At 50.6% G+C, this 17,784-nt stretch overlaps 2 protein-coding genes across 2 annotated transcripts in view; one reads left to right on the top strand and one right to left on the bottom strand.

Moving 5' to 3' along the window:
• The window catches only part of LOC128810753 (maestro heat-like repeat-containing protein family member 1), an 85,264-nt gene extending 80,413 nt beyond the window's left edge, over positions 1 to 4,851 (top strand). Inside the window, 2 exon segments of the mRNA XM_053983905.1 lie at positions 1,537 to 1,602; positions 4,687 to 4,851. Coding sequence (XP_053839880.1) covers positions 1,537 to 1,602; positions 4,687 to 4,772 — 152 coding nt within the window. The 3' untranslated portion in view covers positions 4,773 to 4,851.
• A 3,791-nt stretch (positions 4,852 to 8,642) lies between these two features.
• The window catches only part of BOP1 (BOP1 ribosomal biogenesis factor), a 127,325-nt gene continuing 118,183 nt past the window's right edge, over positions 8,643 to 17,784 (bottom strand). Inside the window, 2 exon segments of the mRNA XM_053983782.1 lie at positions 8,643 to 9,746; positions 14,457 to 14,564. Coding sequence (XP_053839757.1) covers positions 9,593 to 9,746; positions 14,457 to 14,564 — 262 coding nt within the window. The 3' untranslated portion in view covers positions 8,643 to 9,592.

The following is a 17,784-nucleotide window of genomic DNA, read 5'->3' as shown; positions in this document are numbered from 1 at the left end:
GTTTTGGATGATTTTTGGGGAAATTTTGCAGGTTTTGGGGTCCCTGTTGAGCCCAATCTTGCGCCCAGGTGGACTCAGGTCCTGGGGCCCTCCTTGGGGTCACAGGGGTGGCTTTTGTCACCAGGAGGTGACATCGGCCCTGGAGGTCCCCAAGGGGGTTTTGGATGGGGCTTCGTTGTTTTGGGTGGTTTTGGATGATTTTTGGGGTAATTTTGCAGGTTTTGGGGTTCCTGGTGACCCCAATCTTGTCCCCAGGTGGACTCAGGTGTCCCCTCTTGGGGTCACCACAGTGGTGGCTTTTGTCACCTGGAGGTGACATCGGCCCTGGAGGTCCCCAAGGGGGTTTTGGATGGGGCTTTGATGTTTTGGATGATTTTTGGGGTAATTTTGAAGGTTTTGGGGTCTCTGGTGATCCCAATCTTGTCCCCAGGTGGACTCAGGTGTCCCCTCTTGGGGTCACCACAGGGGTGGCTTTTGTCACCAGGAGGTGACATCGGCCCTGGAGGTCCCCAAGGGGCTTTGGGGCTGGTTTTGGGTGGTTTTAGGACATTTTGGGGTGGTTTTGGGGGTTTTTTTGGGGGGCAATCTTGGAGTCACTGGTGACCCCCAGTCCTGTCCCCAGCTGGTCCCTGGTTTTGTCACCTCTTGGGGTCCCAGTGGTGGCTTTTGTCACCAGGGGGTGACATCGGCCCTGGAGGTCCCCAAGGGGTTTTTGGATGGGGCTTCGCTGTTTTGGGTGATTTTGTATGATTTTGGGGGTAATTTTGCAGGTTTTGGGGTCCCTGGTGACCCCAATCTTGTCCCCAGGTGGACTCAGGTCCTGGCCTCTCTTGGGGTCACCACAGTGGTGGCTTTTGTCACCTGGAGGGTGACATCGCTCCTGGAGGTCCCCAGGGGTTTTTTTTGGGCTGGTTTTGGTGGTTTTGGGGTGATCCGGGATGGTTTTTGAGGGAATTCTGAAGGTTTTGGGGTCCCTGGTCACTGCAGTCCTGTTCCCTCTGGTCCACCTTGGGGTCACAGGGGTGGCTTTTGTCACCAGGAGGTGACATCGCTCCTGGAGGTCCCCAAGGGGGTTTTGGATGGGGCTTTGATGTTTTGGATGATTTTGGGGGTAATTTTGCAGGTTTTGGGGTCCCTGGTGACCCCAATCTTGTCCCCAGGTGGACTCAGGTGTCCCCTCTTGGGGTCACCACAGGGGTGGCTTTTGTCACCAGGAGGTGACATCGGCCCTGGAGGTTCCCAAGGGGTTTTTGGATGGGGCTTCGCTGTTTTGGGTGATTTTGGATGATTTTTGGGGTAATTTTGCAGGTTTTGGGGTCCCTGGTGACCCCAATCTTGTCCCCAGGTGGACTCAGGTGTCCCCTCTTGGGGTCACCACAGTGGTGGCTTTTGTCACCAGGAGGTGACATCGGCCCTGGGGGGGTTTTGAGCGGTTTTTGTTCAGTTTGGGGATATTTTGACGGAGGTTTTTTTTTGGGGGGGGGTTTTAGGGAATATTCCCATCCCAAAATTCCCTGATCCCGAAATTCCCTCCAGGATTCCTGGTGCTCCACATGGACGAGGAGCAGGGCCAGCAGGTGGACCTGGACCAGCTCATCTCCGGTGAGTGGCAATTCCCGAATTCCCAACTTCTAACGGAAAAAAAATCGACATTTTTGTAGCATCTGAACTTCAATTTTGGGGAAAATCCTGTCTTTTTCGGGCCGAATTCCTCATTTTTAGGGAAAAAAAAAAAAAGCCAAAATATAATTTTTAAGATCTAAATTTCAATTTACAGGGCCAAATTCCTCGGTTTTAGGGCAAAATTCCATTTTTTAGGATCTCAACTTTCATTTTTTTGGGGGAATCCCACATTTTTAGGACCAAGTTCCTCACTTTTAGGGAAAATATTCCCATTTTTAGGATCTGAACTTTCTTTTTATTTTTTTTTTTTAATCCCACATTTTTAGGGCAAATTTTCCATTTTTAAAATGTAAACTTCAATCTTTTAGGGCCAAATTCAATTTTTCAGGTCAGAAAACTTTGGAAAGTTTCCTAAACTGTCTTTTTTTGGGGGAAATCCCACATTTTTAGGGCCAAATTCCTCATTTTTTTGGCAAAATCCCGTTCTTATGATCTAAACTCTCATTTCTGGGGAAAAGCCCATATTTTTAGGGCCAACCCCCCCCCCCCCTCATTTTTAGGGGAAAAAAAATAACATTCTTAGAAAAAAAAAAATCTACATTCTATAGGATTTAAACTTCAATTTTTGGGACAACCAACCTCTCATTTTTAGGGCAAAATTCCTCATTTTTACGGAAAAAAAATCTCACTTTTAGGGGAAAAAATCCTATTTTTCAAGCCAAAATTCCTTATTTTTAGGGGAAAAAAAAAAAAAAAAATCCCATTTTTAGAAAGAAAATCCCCTTTTCAGCCCAAAATTCCTCATTTTTTTTAGGGGGAAAAAAAATCCCATTTTTAGGGGAAAAAAATCTTATTTTTCAGGTCGAAATTGCTGATTTTTCGGGCTGTTGGGATTTTGGGGTCGGAATTCGGGGATTTGGTGTCCGGAGGGACCCGAACCTCCCTGGAAGGGCCCTCTTGGATCCCCGGCAGCGGGATGAGGTCACTTTTTTGGATTTCAGGGATTTTTTTCCCCCTCTCACCGCTGACCTCATCCCGTGGAGCCGAGCCCGGAAAATTCCCGAGCTTTCCAAGGGAGCCGCAAAAAACTCTAAAAAAGGGAAAAAGTCGCTTTTCCGTCGGCTCCGAGGGCCCTTCCAGGAGAAAAGGGGGGAGGCGGAATTCGCCCGGAATTCGGGGAATTTTTCGGGATCCTGGCAGGGGGCTCCGATCCCAACGGGAATGAGGGAAAATCCCGAGGAATGCGGGATAAACAAGGGAAAAACTTGGGGAAAAAAAAAACCCCTGGATGCGTTCCCAGCTCCCGGGAGCTGCTCCAGGATTTGGGAATGGGGGTTGGGAGAGGTTTGGCCGGGAAAATCCCGTGGGATCCGCTCCCAGTCCAGCCCCAAATTCCTGGGATCAAAGGGGCCCGAGGCTTTACTTCTAATTTGAATTTTTTGGGATCATCCCAAGCTTTTACTTCTAATTTTTTTGGGATCATCCCGAACCTTTCATTTTAATTTTAGGCTTTTTGGGATCATCCTGAGCCTCTCCTTTACATTTTTTTTTTTGGGATCATCCAGAGCCTTTTCTTTTCATTTTAGGGTTTTTTGGGATCATCACAAACACTGAATTTTAATTTTTTGGGATCATCCTGCACCTTTAATTTTTAGGTTTTTTGGGATCATCCTGCACCTTTAATTTTTAGGTTTTTTGGGATCATCCCAAGCCTTTACTTTTGATTTATTTGGGATCATCATGAATATTCCATAATTTTAATTTTTCTTGGGATCATCCTGAGCCTTTGATTTGAATATTCTGGGATCATTCCCAAGCCTTGATTTTTGATTTTTTTTGGATCACCCCGAGCCTTTCATTTAAATTTCATTTCATTCCAATTTTTGCTCTACACACCAAAAAAAAAAAAAAAAAAAAAATTTTCCTGGGACAAACAGGGAGAAAGAAGGAGCTGAGCTGGGAAAATCCCGAATTTTCCTCCCTTTTTTATCCCACTTTTCTCCCAACCAGAACCTTTCCCTGTCAATCCACAAATCCTGGATAACGATAGGAATGAAATCCTCGTTTTTCCGGGAAAAACAATCCATAAAAATTCCCCCGGATCCGGCAAATCCAGCAGGACTGGGAAATCTGGGATGGGGGGATTGGAAGTTCCTGGGAGCGCTGGGAATCCGGGGCTGGATTGGGAACGGATCCCAAAGGATTTTCCTGACCAAACCTCTCCCAGCCCCCGGTCCCAAATCCTGGAGCGGCTCCGGGGAGCTGGGAATTGATCCGGGGGGAATGCAGCGAAATTCCAGTGGGAATCCAGCGGGAATATGGTGGGAGAAAAGTGGGAATGTGGTGGGAATAAAGCGGGAATCCAGTGGGAACGCCATGGGAATAATGGGAATGCCATGGGAATATGGTGGGAATCCCTGGGAATTCCGGGAGTTTCCATGGCCATATCCCAGGCTGGGGCATCTCCATCTTGATCCTGATCCCGATCCCAATCCCAATTCTGATTCTGATCCTGATCCCAATCCTGATCCCAATCCTGACCTTGATCCTGATCCCAATCCTGACCTTGATCCTGATCTCAATCCTGACCCTGATCCTAATCCCAATCCTGATCCTGATCCTAATCCCGATCCTGATCCTGATCCCAATCCTGATTCTGATCCTGACTCCAGTCCTGATCCCGATCGTGATCCCAATTCTGATCCCGATCCCAATCCCAATCCCTGTCCTGATCCTGATCCCCATCCTCATCCCAATCCCGATCTTGATCCTCATGCTGATCCCAGTCCTGATCCTGGCCCCGATTCTGGTCCTGATCCCAATCCCAATCCTGACCCTCATCCCAATCCCGATCCCAATCCCAATCCCAGTCCTGATCCTGATCCCCATCCTCATCCCAATCCCGATCTTGATCCTCATGCTGATCCCAGTCCTGATCCTGACCCCGATTCTGGTCCTGATCCCAATCCCAATCCTGACCCTCATCCCAATCCTGATCCCGATCCCAATCCCGATCCCGATCCCGATCCTGATCCTGACCCCATCCCTGCTGTGCCGTTCCAGCCCTGAAGCTGCTGCTGAAGGATCCCGTTCCCACCGTGCGGATCAAGGCGGCCGAGACCCTGGGACGCCTCGTGCGCCTCCTCTGAATCCCAGAATTCCTGCAATTCCTGGGAATTCCCAGCTCCGAGACCCTGGGACGCCTGATCCACCTCCTCTGAATCCTGGAATTCCTGAGAATTCCCAGCTCCAAGACCCTGGGACGCCTGATCCACCTCCTCTGAATCCTGGAATTCCTGGGAATTCCCAGCTCCGAGACCCTGGGACGCCTGATCCACCTCCTCTGAATCCTGGAATTCCTGGGAATTCCCAGCTCCGAGACCCTGGGACGCCTCATCCACCTCCTCTGAATCCTGGAATTCCTGGGAATTCCCAGCTCCGAGACCCTGGGACGCCTCATCCACCTCCTCTGAATCCTGGAATTCCTGGGAATTCCCAGCTCCGAGACCCTGGGACGCCTTGTCCGCTTCCTCTGAATCCCGGAATTCCTGCAATTCCTGGGAATTCCCAGCTCCGAGACCCTGGGACGCCTCATCCACCTCCTCTGAATCCTGGAATTCCTGGGAATTCCCAGCTCCGAGACCCTGGGACGCCTGATCCACCTCCTCTGAATCCTGGAATTCCTGGGAATTCCCAGCTCCGAGACCCTGGGACGCCTCATCCACCTCCTCTGAATCCTGGAATTCCTGGGAATTCCCAGCTCCAAGACCCTGGGACGCCTGATCCACCTCCTCTGAATCCTGGAATTCCTGGGAATTCCCAGCTCCGAGACCCTGGGGCGCCTGATCCACCTCCTCTGAATCCTGGAATTCCTGGGAATTCCCAGCTCCGAGACCCTGGGACGCCTCATCCACCTCCTCTGAATCCTGGAATTCCTGGGAATTCCCAGCTCCGAGACCCTGGGACGCCTCATCCACCTCCTCTGAATCCTGGAATTCCTGGGAATTCCCAGCTCCGAGACCCTGGGACGCCTCATCCACCTCCTCTGAATCCTGGAATTCCTGGGAATTCCCAGCTCCGAGACCCTGGGACGCCTGATCCACCTCCTCTGAATCCTGGAATTCCTGGGAATTCCCAGCTCCAAGACCCTGGGACGCCTCATCCACCTCCTCTGAATCCTGGAATTCCTGGGAATTCCCAGCTCCGAGACCCTGGGACGCCTCGTGCGCCTCCTCTGAATCCCGGAATTCCTGCAATTCCTGGGAATTCCCAACTCCAAGACCCTGGGACGCCTCATCCACCTCCTCTGAATCCTGGAATTCCTGGGAATTCCCAACTCCAAGACCCTGGGACGCCTCATCCACCTCCTCTGAATCCTGGAATTCCTGGGAATTCCCAGCTCCGAGACCCTGGGACGCCTCGTGCGCCTCCTCTGAATCCCGGAATTCCTGCAATTCCTGGGAATTCCCAACTCCAAGACCCTGGGACGCCTTGTCCGCTTCCTCCGAATCCCAGAATTCCTGGGAATTCCCGGCTCCGCTCAGCAATACCCCGAGGGATCCCAATCCAATCCCCGAGGGATCCCAAACCATGGGAAAAGTCTTCCTGCACCTCCATCCTCGGGAACGCCGGCGCCCTCCCAGATATGGGGACAAAAATGGGAAAACGGCCGGAATTTGGGATGGGATCCGGCTGCGGCATTCCGGGATCCGGATGGAGCCCGATCCCGCCCCTCCAGCTGCTTCCCGATGATCCGGGATCCATTCCCACCCCTCCACCCCCCCCCCCCCATCCCACTCTGCTGCTTCCTGGTGGATAATGGGATCCGTTCCCAAAATTCCCGCCCGGAACCCCCCCCCCGTACAGAGACCTATTTTTAAATAAAGCTTTTGGCTCCCGATCCCGCTCTGGAATTCTGGGATTCCTCAGGATTTGGGGGATGGGAAGGGGGGGATCCCACCTGTGTCTCCATGAGGAGGATCCAGGGGTTCTTCTCACCCTCTTATCCGGAGGGAAAACCTTGGAATTTCCTGGCTGGTCCTGCCCCGTTTCTGTCCCACCTTTGGTTTTTCCTTTGGGATCCCGGTCCAGATCCCAGTCCAGATCCTGTTCCAGGTCTGGTCCAGATTCTATTGCAGTTGCTATTCCAGATCCTATCCCAAATCTCATCCCAGATCCTATTCCAGATCCTATTCCTGGTCCCAGTCCAGATCCTATCCCAAATCTCATCCCAGATCCTATTCCTGGTCCCATTCCTGATCCCAGTCCAGATCCTGTTCCAGGTCTGGTCCAGATTCTATTGCAGTTGCTATTCCAGATCCCATTCCAGATCCTATCCCAGATCCTATTCCTGATCCCATTCCTGATCCCAGTCCAGATCCTGTTCCAGGTCTGGTCCAGATTCTATTGCAGTTGCTATTCCAGATCCTATCCCAAATCTCATCCCAGATCCTATTCCTGATCCTATTCCTGATCCCAGTCCAGATCCTATCCCAAATCTCATCCCAGATCCTATTCGTGGTCCCATTCCTGATCCCAGTCCAGATCCTATTCCAGGTCTGGTCCAGATCCTATTCCAGTTGCTATTCCAGATCCCATTCCAGATCCTATCCCAAATCTCATCTCATCTCAGATCCTATTCCTGATCCCAGTCCAGATCCTATTCCAATTCCTATTTCAGATCCCAGTCCAGATCCTATCCCAAATCCCATCCCAGATCCTATTCCAGATCCTATTCCAGATCCCAGTCCAGATCCTATTCCAATTCCCATCCCAGATCCTATTCCTGGTCCCATTCCTGATCCCAGTCCAGATCCTGTTCCAGGTCTGGTCCAGATCCTATTCCAGTTGCTATTCCAGATCCCATTCCAGATCCTATCCCAAATCTCATCTCATCTCAGATCCTATTCCTGATCCCAGTCCAGATCCTATTCCAATTCCTATTTCAGATCCTATTCCAATTCCTATTTCAGATCCCAGTCCAGATCCTATTCCAATTCCTATTCCTGATCCCAGTCCAGATCCTATTCCAATTCCTATTTCAGATCCCAGTCCAAATCCTATCCCAAATCCCATCCCAGATCCTATTCCTGGTCCCATTCCTGATCCCAGTCCAGGTCCTATTCCAGGTCTGGTCCAGATCCTATTCCAGTTGCTATTCCAGATCCCATTCCAGATCCTATTCCACATCATTTTCCAGGTCCCATTCCTGGTCCCATTCCAGACCCAACTCCAGCTCCTATTCCGGGTCCTGCTCCCTCCCAGGGCTCCTTTTTTTGGGATATCCCAGACGCAGGGAATCCCATTTTCCATCCTTCTGCCATTCCCTGCCTGTCTCACCCCTTTCCCTCTGCCCGGGGTGGGTCTGGATATCCCTGGAATATCCCTGGAAAGCCCTGGGAAGCTCCTGGGAATGCCAGCTGGGAGCTCCCAATGGGATTGAGGGGGATCCCACCCCTTCCCCAGTTTGAGGCCAAGTTGGGAATTCAGGACACAAAGAGCCGGGATTGTGTCCCAAAAAATCTTTCATTGAGCCCTGGGAATTGTGATCCCGGCGGATCGTGGGAATGCTGAGTGTAGGGAATGCGGGGATGGGATTGGGATGGGGAGCCCCAGGAATGTGGGAATTGGGATGGGAATGGGGATATGGAGGGATGTGGGAATGGGAACATTGTGGAATTCAGCACACGAAGAGCCTGGGATCGTATCCCAAAAAAGCCTTTACTGAGCGCTGGGAATTCCGGAGGCAGCGGATCCCACTGGATCCCGCTGGATCCTGGGAACGTCAGGTGTAGGGAATGTGGGATACAGAGATGTGGGAATGGGAACAGCGTGGAATTCAGCAAATGAAGACCCCGGCACCGTATCCCAAAGAAGCCTTTATTGAGGGCGGTGAATTCCGCAGGCGGCGGATCCCACTGGATCCCAGTGGATCCTGGGAACGTCAGGTGTAGGGAATGTGGGATACAGAGATGTGGGAATGGGAACAGCGTGGAATTCAGCAAATGAAGACCCCGGCACCGTATCCCAAAGAAGCCTTTATTGAGGGCGGTGAATTCCGCAGGCGGCGGATCCCACTGGATCCCGCTGGATTCTGTGGATCTCGGCGGATCCCCGCGGACGGCTCAGGTGTTTGCAATGTGGGATAGAGAGATGTGGGAATGGGAACATCGGGGAATTCAGCACACAAAGACCCCGGGACCGTATCCCAAAGAAGCCTTTACTGAGGGCCGTGAATTCCGGAGGCGGCGGATCCTGTTGGATCCCGCTGGATCCCGCTGGATCCCCGTGGGCAGCTCAGGTGTAGGGAACGTGGGATAGAGAGATGTGGGAATGGGAACACTGTGGAATTCAGCACACGAAGACCCCGGGATTGTATCCCAAAAAAAGCCTTTATTGGGGGCGGTGAATTCCGCAGGCGGTGGATCCCACTGGATCCCAGCGGATCCCATTGGATCCCGGCAGATTCCCACGGGGAATGTCAGGGGTAGGGAATGTGGGGATGGGAATGGGAACATTGTGGAATTCAGCACACAAAGACCCCGGCACCGTATCCCAAAGAAGCCTTTACTGAGGGCCGTGAATTCCGCAGGCGGCGGATCCTGTTGGATCCCACTGGATCCCGCTGGATCCCCGCGGACGGCTCAGGTGTTTGAAACGTGGGATAGAGAGATGTGGGAATGGGAACATCGGGGAATTCAGCACACAAAGACCCCGGGATTGTATCCCAAAAAAAGCCTTTATTGAGGGCGGTGAATTCCGCAGGCGGCGGATCCCACTGGATCCCAGTGGATCCTGGGAACGGCAGGTGTAGGGAACGTGGGAGAGAGAGATGTGGGAATGGGAACAGCGTGGAATTCAGCACACGAAGATCCCGGGACCGTATCCCAAAGAAGCCTTTATTGGGGGCGGTGAATTCCGCGGGCGGCGGATCCCGGCGGATCCCGGCTGGATCCCGGCTGGATCCCGGTCAGGTGTAGAGGCGCACGGTGCCGTCGGCGCCGGAGGAGAAGAGCCAGGGCTGCTGGGGGTGGAAGGCGACGTCGAGGACGCCGAGGTCGAGGCGGGGGCTGTGGCCCTTGAGCACCTTCAGCGGCACCAGCAGCGCGTTCTGCAGCAGGTCGCTGCGGGGACAGCGGGAACTCACACCCGGAACAACGGGAATTCACACCCTGAATTCACACCCGGAACAACGGGAACCACGGGAATTCACACCCGGAACTCACACCCGGAACTCACACCCGGAACTCACACCCGGAACTCACACCGGGAATTCACACCGGGAACAATGGGAACAACGGGAATTCACACCCGGAACTCACACCCGGAACTCACACCCGGAACTCACACCAGGAACAACGGGAATTCACACCCGGAATACACACCGGGAAAAACGGGAATTCACACCCAGAACAACGGGAATACACACCGGGAACAACGGGAACACGGGAATTCGCACCGGGAATACACACCGGGAACAATGGGAATTCACAACAGGAACAATGGGAACAACGGGAATTCACACCCGGAATTCACACCGGGAACAAAGGGAATTCACAACGGGAATTCACACAGGGAATTCACACTGGGAACAACGGGAATTCACACCTGGAATTCACACCGGGAACAATGGGAATTCACAACGGGAACAATGGGAATTCACAACGGGAACAATGGGAACAACGAGAATACACACCGGGAACAATGGGAATTAACACCGGGAATACACACCGGGAACAATGGGAATTCACAACGGGAACAATGGGAACAACGGGAATTCACACCCAGAATTCACACCGGGAACAACGGGAATTCACAACGGGAACAACGGGAATACACACCGGGAATACACACCGGGAATTCACACCGGGAACAACGGGAACAACGGGAATTCACACCAGGAATACACACCAGGAATTCACACCGGGAACAACGGGAATTCACACCCGGAATACACACCCGGAACAACGGGAATTCACACCGGGAACAATGGGAACAACGGGAATTCACACCTGGAATTCACACCGGGAACAACGGGAACTCACACTGGGAACAATGGGAACAACGGGAATACACACCGGGAATACACACCAGGAACAACGGGAACAACGGGAATTCACACCGGGAATTCACACCGGGAACAATGGGAATTCACACCAGGAATACACACCAGGAACAATGGGAATTCACACCCGGAACAATGGGAACAACGGGAATTCACACCGGGAACAATGGGAATTCACACCTGGAATTCACACCGGGAACAATGGGAATTCACACCCGGAATTCACACCGGGAACAATGGGAATTCACACCGGGAACAACGGGAATTCACACCGGGAATTCACACCGGGAACAACAACAATGGGAACAACAGGAACAACGGGAATTCACACCTGGAATTCACACCGGGAACAACGGGAACAATGGGAATACACACCGGGAATACACACCAGGAATACACACCGGGAACAATGGGAACAATGGGAATTCACACCGGGAATTCACACCGGGAGCAACGGGAACAACGGGAATTCAACAATGGGAATTCACACCGGGAACAACAGGAACAACGGGAATTCACACCAGGAATTCACACCAGGAACAATGGGAATTCGCACCAGGAATACACACCAGGAACAATGGGAATTCACACCGGGAACAACGGGAACAACGGGAATTCACACCGGGAATTCACACCGGGAACAACAACAATGGGAACAACAGGAACAACGGGAATTCACACCCGGAATTCACACCGGGAACAACGAGAACAACCGGAATTCCACACCGGGAAAAACAACAATGGGAACAACAATGGGAACAACGGGAATTCACACCGGGAACAACAACAAGAACAACAACAACAACAGGAACAACAACGGGAACAATGGGAACAATGGGAATTTGCACCGGGAACAATGGGAACAACGGGAATTCACACCGGGAACAACAATGGGAACAACAACGGGAGCAACGGGAAAAGCAGGAATTCGCATCAGGAATTCCACACTGGGAATTCACACCGGGAACAACAACAACAGGAACAACAACAACGGGAACAACAGGAACAACGGGAATTCGCAGCAGGAATTCAACAACGGGAAAAATGGGAACAATGGGAATTCACACCGGAAATTCCATGCTGGGAACAACAACAACGGGAATTCCACACCGGGAACAACAACAACAATGGGAACAACAACGGGAACAATGGGAGCGGGAAGGGGAATTCTGACAGCGGGACCGGGAATTCTGACACTGGGAACAACGGGAACAACGGGAACAACGGGAACGGGAATTCTGACACTGGGAATAGGAACTCCGGGAGCGGGAACAGGAATTCTCACAGCGGGAATGGGAATTCTGACACCGGGAATTCTGACACTGGGAATGGGAATTCTGACACTGGGAATGGGAAATCCAACACTGGGAATGGGAATTCCGGGAGCGGGACTGGGAACTCCGGGAGTGGGAATGGGAATTCTGGGAGCGGGAATGGGAATTCTGACACCGGGAATTCTGACACTGGGAATGGGAACTCCAACACCGGGAAGGGGAATTCTGACACCAGGAATGGGAAATCCAACACCGGGAATGGGAATTCTTACGGCGGGAATGGGAACTCTGGGAGTGGGAATGGGAATTCTGACACTGGGAATGGGAACTCCGGGAGTGGGAACGGGAATTCTGACACCAGGAATGGGAAATCCAACACCGGGAATGGGAATGCCAACACTGGGAATGGGAATTCTTATGGCGGGAATGGGAATTCAGGGAGTGGGAATGGGAATTCTGACACCAGGAATGGGAAATCCAACACTGGGAATGGGAATGCCAACACTGGGAATGGAAATTCTTACGGCGGGAATGGGAACTCTGGGAGTGGGAATGGGAATTCAGGGAGTGGGAATGGGAACTCCGGGAGTGGGAACGGGAATTCTGATGGCGGGAATGGGAACTCTGGGAGTGGGAATGGGAATTCTGACACTGGGAATGGGAAATCCAACACCGGGAATGGGAATGCCAACACTGGGAATGGGAATTCTTATGGCGGGAATGGGAACTCTGGGAGTGGGAATGGGAATTCTCGGAGTGGGAATTCTCGGAGTGGGAATCTTGTCCGGATATCTCCAGGATTCCCAACAACTGCCCCAACAGCGCTGCTGCCACCCCAAGGACCCCAGAAAGAGGGATCTGATCCCATAAATCCTGTGGATCCCACAAATAAATCCATAAATCCCATAAATAAATCCCATTAGTCCCACAAATCCCATAAATACACCCATAAATCCCATAATTCCCATAAATCCCATAAATCCCATAAACAAATCCCAGAATTCCTGTGAATCCCATAAATATGACAAATCCAATAAATAAATCCCTAAATCCCATAAACAAATCCCATTAATCCCATAAATAAATCGCATAATTCCCATAATTCCCATAAATGTGACAAGTCCCATAAATAAATCCCGGAATTCCCGTGAATCCCATAAATCCCATAAATAAACCCCACAATTCCCATAAATCCCACAAATAAATCCCGGAATTCTGGTGAATCCTGTAAATCACAGAAACAAATCCCGGAATTCCTATAAATCCCATAAATAAATCCCATAATTCCCATGAATCCCATAAATAAATCCCAGAATTCCTGTGAATCCCATGAATCTGACAAATCCCATAAATAAATCCTGGAATTCCCGTGAATCCCATAAAAAAACCCCACAATTCCCATAAATCCCAGAAATCCCACAAATAAATCCTGTAATTCCCATAAATCCCACAAATAAATCCTAGAAATAAATCCCATAATTCCCATGAATCCCATAAATAAATCCCGTAATTCCCATGAATCCCATAAATCTGACAAATCCCATAAATAAATCCCGGAATTCCCGTGAATCCCATAAATCCCATAAATAAATCCCACAATTCCCATAAATCCCAGAAATCCCACAAATAAATCCCGGAATTCCGGTGAATCCTGTAAATCTCAGAAATAAATCCCGGAATTCCCATAAATCCCACAAATAAATCCTAGAAATAAATCCCATAATTCCTATAAATCCCATAAATCCCATAAATAAATCCCATAATTCCCATGAATCCCATAAATCCCATAAATAAATCCCATAATTCCCATGAATCCCATAAAACTCATAAAACCCATAAATAAATCCCGGAATTCTTGTGAATCCCATAAATAAACCTCACAATTCCCATAAATCCCACAAATAAATCCCGGAATTCCCGTGAATCCTGTAAATCACAGAAATAAATCCCGGAATTCCCATAAATCCCCAAAATCCCACAAATAAATCCCAGAATTCCGGTGAATCCTGTAAATCACAGAAATAAATCCCGGAATTCCCATAAATCCCAGAAATCCCACAAATAAATCCCAGAATTCTGGTGAATCCTGTAAATCACAGAAATAAATCCCGGAATTCCCATAAATCCCACAATTCCCATAAATCCCATAAAACCCATAAATAAATCCCAGAATTCCTGTGAATCCCATAAATATAACAAATCCCATAAATAATTCCTGACATTCCTGTGAATCCCATAAATCCCACAAATAAATCCCGGAATTCCCGGTGAATCCTGTAAATCACAGAAATAAATCCCGGAATTCCCATAAATCCCCAAAATCCCTCGAATCCCACAAATCCGAGAAATAAATCCCGCAAATCCCATGAACAAACCCCACTAATGGATCCCGGAAATGCATCCCTAAATCCCATACATGAATCCCATAAATCCCACAAAGAAATCCCGCCAATCCCACGGAGAAATCCCACAGACAATTCCCGGAATTCCCGTACTTGTAGACCATTCCGTGGCAGACGATGACGGAGCCGTCGTCGGAGCCGGAGGCGAAGAGCGGGTACCGCCGGTGGAACGCCACCGAGCGCACGGCGCGGCGGTGGTGCCTGGAAAAACGGGAATCGGGGGCTCGGAAAAACGGGATAAACACCGGGATAAACACCGGGATGAACACCGGGATGAACACCGGGAAAAACACCGGGAAAAATGGGAATTGGGGCTCGGAAAAACGGGATAAACACCGGGAAAAACACCGGGATGAACACCGGGATGAACACCGGGAAAAACGGGAATCGGGGCTCGGAAAAACGGGATAAACACCGGGAAAAACACCGGGATAAACACGGGGATGAACACCGGGATAAACACCGGGAAAAACACCGGGATAAACACCGGGATGAACACCGGGAAAAACACCGGGAAAAACGGGAATCAGAACACAGGAAAACGGGAAAAACACCGGGATAAACACCGGGATGAACACCGGGATGAACACCGGGATGAACACCGGGAAAAACGGGAATCAGAACACAGGAAAACAGGAAAAACACCGGGAAAAACACCGGGAAAAACACCGGGATAAACACCGGGATGAACACCGGGATGAACACCGGGATAAACACCGGGATGAACACCGGGAAAAACACCGGGAAAAACGGGAATCGGGGCTCGGAAAAACGGGATAAACACCTGGAAAAACACCGGGATAAACTCCGGGAAAAACACCGGGATAAACACCGGGAAAAACACCGGGAAAAACGGGAATCGGGGCTCGGAAAAACGGGATAAACACCGGGAAAAACACCGGGATAAACACCAGGATGAACACCGGGAAAAACACCGGGAAAAACGGGAATCGGGTCTCGGAAAATCGGGATAAACACCGGGAAAAACACCGGGATAAACACCAGGATGAACACCGGGAAAAACACCGGGAAAAACGGGAATCGGGGCTCGGAAAAACGGGATAAACACCGGGAAAAACACCGGGATAAACACCGGGATGAACACTGGGAAAAACGGGAATCGGGGCTCGGAAAAACGGGATAAACACCGGGAAAAACACTGGGATAAACGCCGGGATGAACACCGGGAAAAACGGGAATCAGAACACAGGAAAATGGGATAAACACCGGGATAAACACCGGGATAAACACCGGGATGAACACCGGGATGACCACCGGGAAAAACACCGGGAAAAACGGGAATCGGGGCTCGGAAAAACGGGATAAACACCGGGAAAAACACCGGGATGAACACCGGGAAAAACACCGGGATAAACGGGAATCAGAACACAGGAAAACGGGAAAAACACTGGGAAAAACACCGGGATAAACACTGGGATGAACACCGGGATGAACACCGGGATAAACACCGGGAAAAACACCGGGATGAACACCGCGATAAACACCGGGAAAAACGGGAATCAGAACACAGGAAAACAGGAAAAACACCGGGAAAAACACCGGGATAAACACCGGGATGAACACCGGGATGAACACCGGGATAAACACCAGGAAAAACACCGGGATGAACACCGGGAAAAACACCGGGAAAAACGGGAATCGGGGCTCAGAAAAACGGGATAAACACCGGGAAAAACACCGGGATGAACACCGGGATGAACACCGGGAAAAACGGGAATCGGGGCTCGGAAAAATGGGATAAACACCGGGAAAAACACCGGGATAAACACCGGGATGAACACCGGGATGAACACCGGGATAAACACCAGGAAAAACACCGGGATGAACACCGGGAAAAACGGGAATCGGGGCTCGGAAAAACGGGATAAACACCGGGAAAAACACCGGGATAAACACCGGGATGAACACCGGGAAAAATGGGAATCAGAACACGGGAAAACGGGAAAAACACCGGGAAAAACACCGGGATAAACACCGGGATGAACACTGGGATGAACACCGGGATAAACACCAGGAAAAACACCGGGATGAACACCGGGATGAACACCGGGAAAAACGGGAATCGGGGCTCGGAAAAATGGGATAAACACCGGGAAAAACACCGGGATAAACACCGGGATAAACACTGGGATGAACACCGGGATGACTACCGGGAAAAACACTGGGAAAAACGGGAATCGGGGCTCGGAAAAACGGGATAAACACCGGGAAAAACACCGGGATGAACACCGGGATAAACACCGGGAAAAACGGGAATCAGAACACAGGAAAACGGGAAAAACACCAGGAAAAACACCGGGATGAACACCGGGAAAAACGGGAATCAGAACACAGGAAAACAGGAAAAACACCAGGAAAAACACCGGGATAAACACCGGGATGAACACCGGGAAAAACACCGGGAAAAACACCGGGATGAACACCGGGAAAAACGGGAATCGGGGCTCGGAAAAACGGGATAAACACCGGGAAAAACACCGGGATGAACACCGGGATGAACACCGGGAAAAACGGGAATCGGGGCTCGGAAAAACGGGATAAACACCGGGAAAAACACCGGGATAAACACCGGGATGAACACCGGGATGAACATCGGGATAAACACCGGGAAAAACACCGGGATAAACACCGGGATAAACACTGGGATAAACACCGGGATGAACACCGGGATGAACACCGGGAAAAACACCGGGAAAAACGGGAATCAGAACATGGGAAAACAGGAAAAACACCTGGAAAAACACCGGGATGAACACCAGGAAAAACGGGAATTGGGGCTCGGAAAAACGGGATAAACACCGGGAAAAACACGGGGATAAACACTGGGATAAACGGGAATCAGAACACGGGAAAACGGGATAAACACCGGGAAAAACACCGGGATAAACACCGGGATAAGCGGGAATCAGAGCCCGGGAAAATGGGATAAACACCTGGAAAAACACCGGGATAAACACCGGGATAAACACTGGGATGAACACCGGGATAAACACCGGGAAAAACACCGGGATGAACATCGGGATAAACACCGGGAAAAACACCGGGATAAACACCGGGATAAACACTGGGATAAACACCGGGATGAACACCGGGATGAACACCGGGAAAAACACCGGGAAAAACGGGAATCAGAACATGGGAAAACAGGAAAAACACCTGGAAAAACACCGGGATGAACACCAGGAAAAACGGGAATTGGGGCTCGGAAAAACGGGATAAACACCGGGAAAAACACGGGGATAAACACTGGGATAAACGGGAATCAGAACACGGGAAAACGGGATAAACACCGGGAAAAACACCGGGATAAACACCGGGATAAGCGGGAATCAGAGCCCGGGAAAATGGGATAAACACCTGGAAAAACACCGGGATAAACACCGGGATAAACACTGGGATG

Source organism: Vidua macroura, chromosome 1, assembly GCF_024509145.1.
Source record: "Vidua macroura isolate BioBank_ID:100142 chromosome 1, ASM2450914v1, whole genome shotgun sequence".
NCBI classification, from domain to species: domain Eukaryota; kingdom Metazoa; phylum Chordata; class Aves; order Passeriformes; family Viduidae; genus Vidua; species Vidua macroura.
Note: the sequence above shows the minus strand (reverse complement) of the source record. Positions and strands in the feature narration are given on the sequence as shown.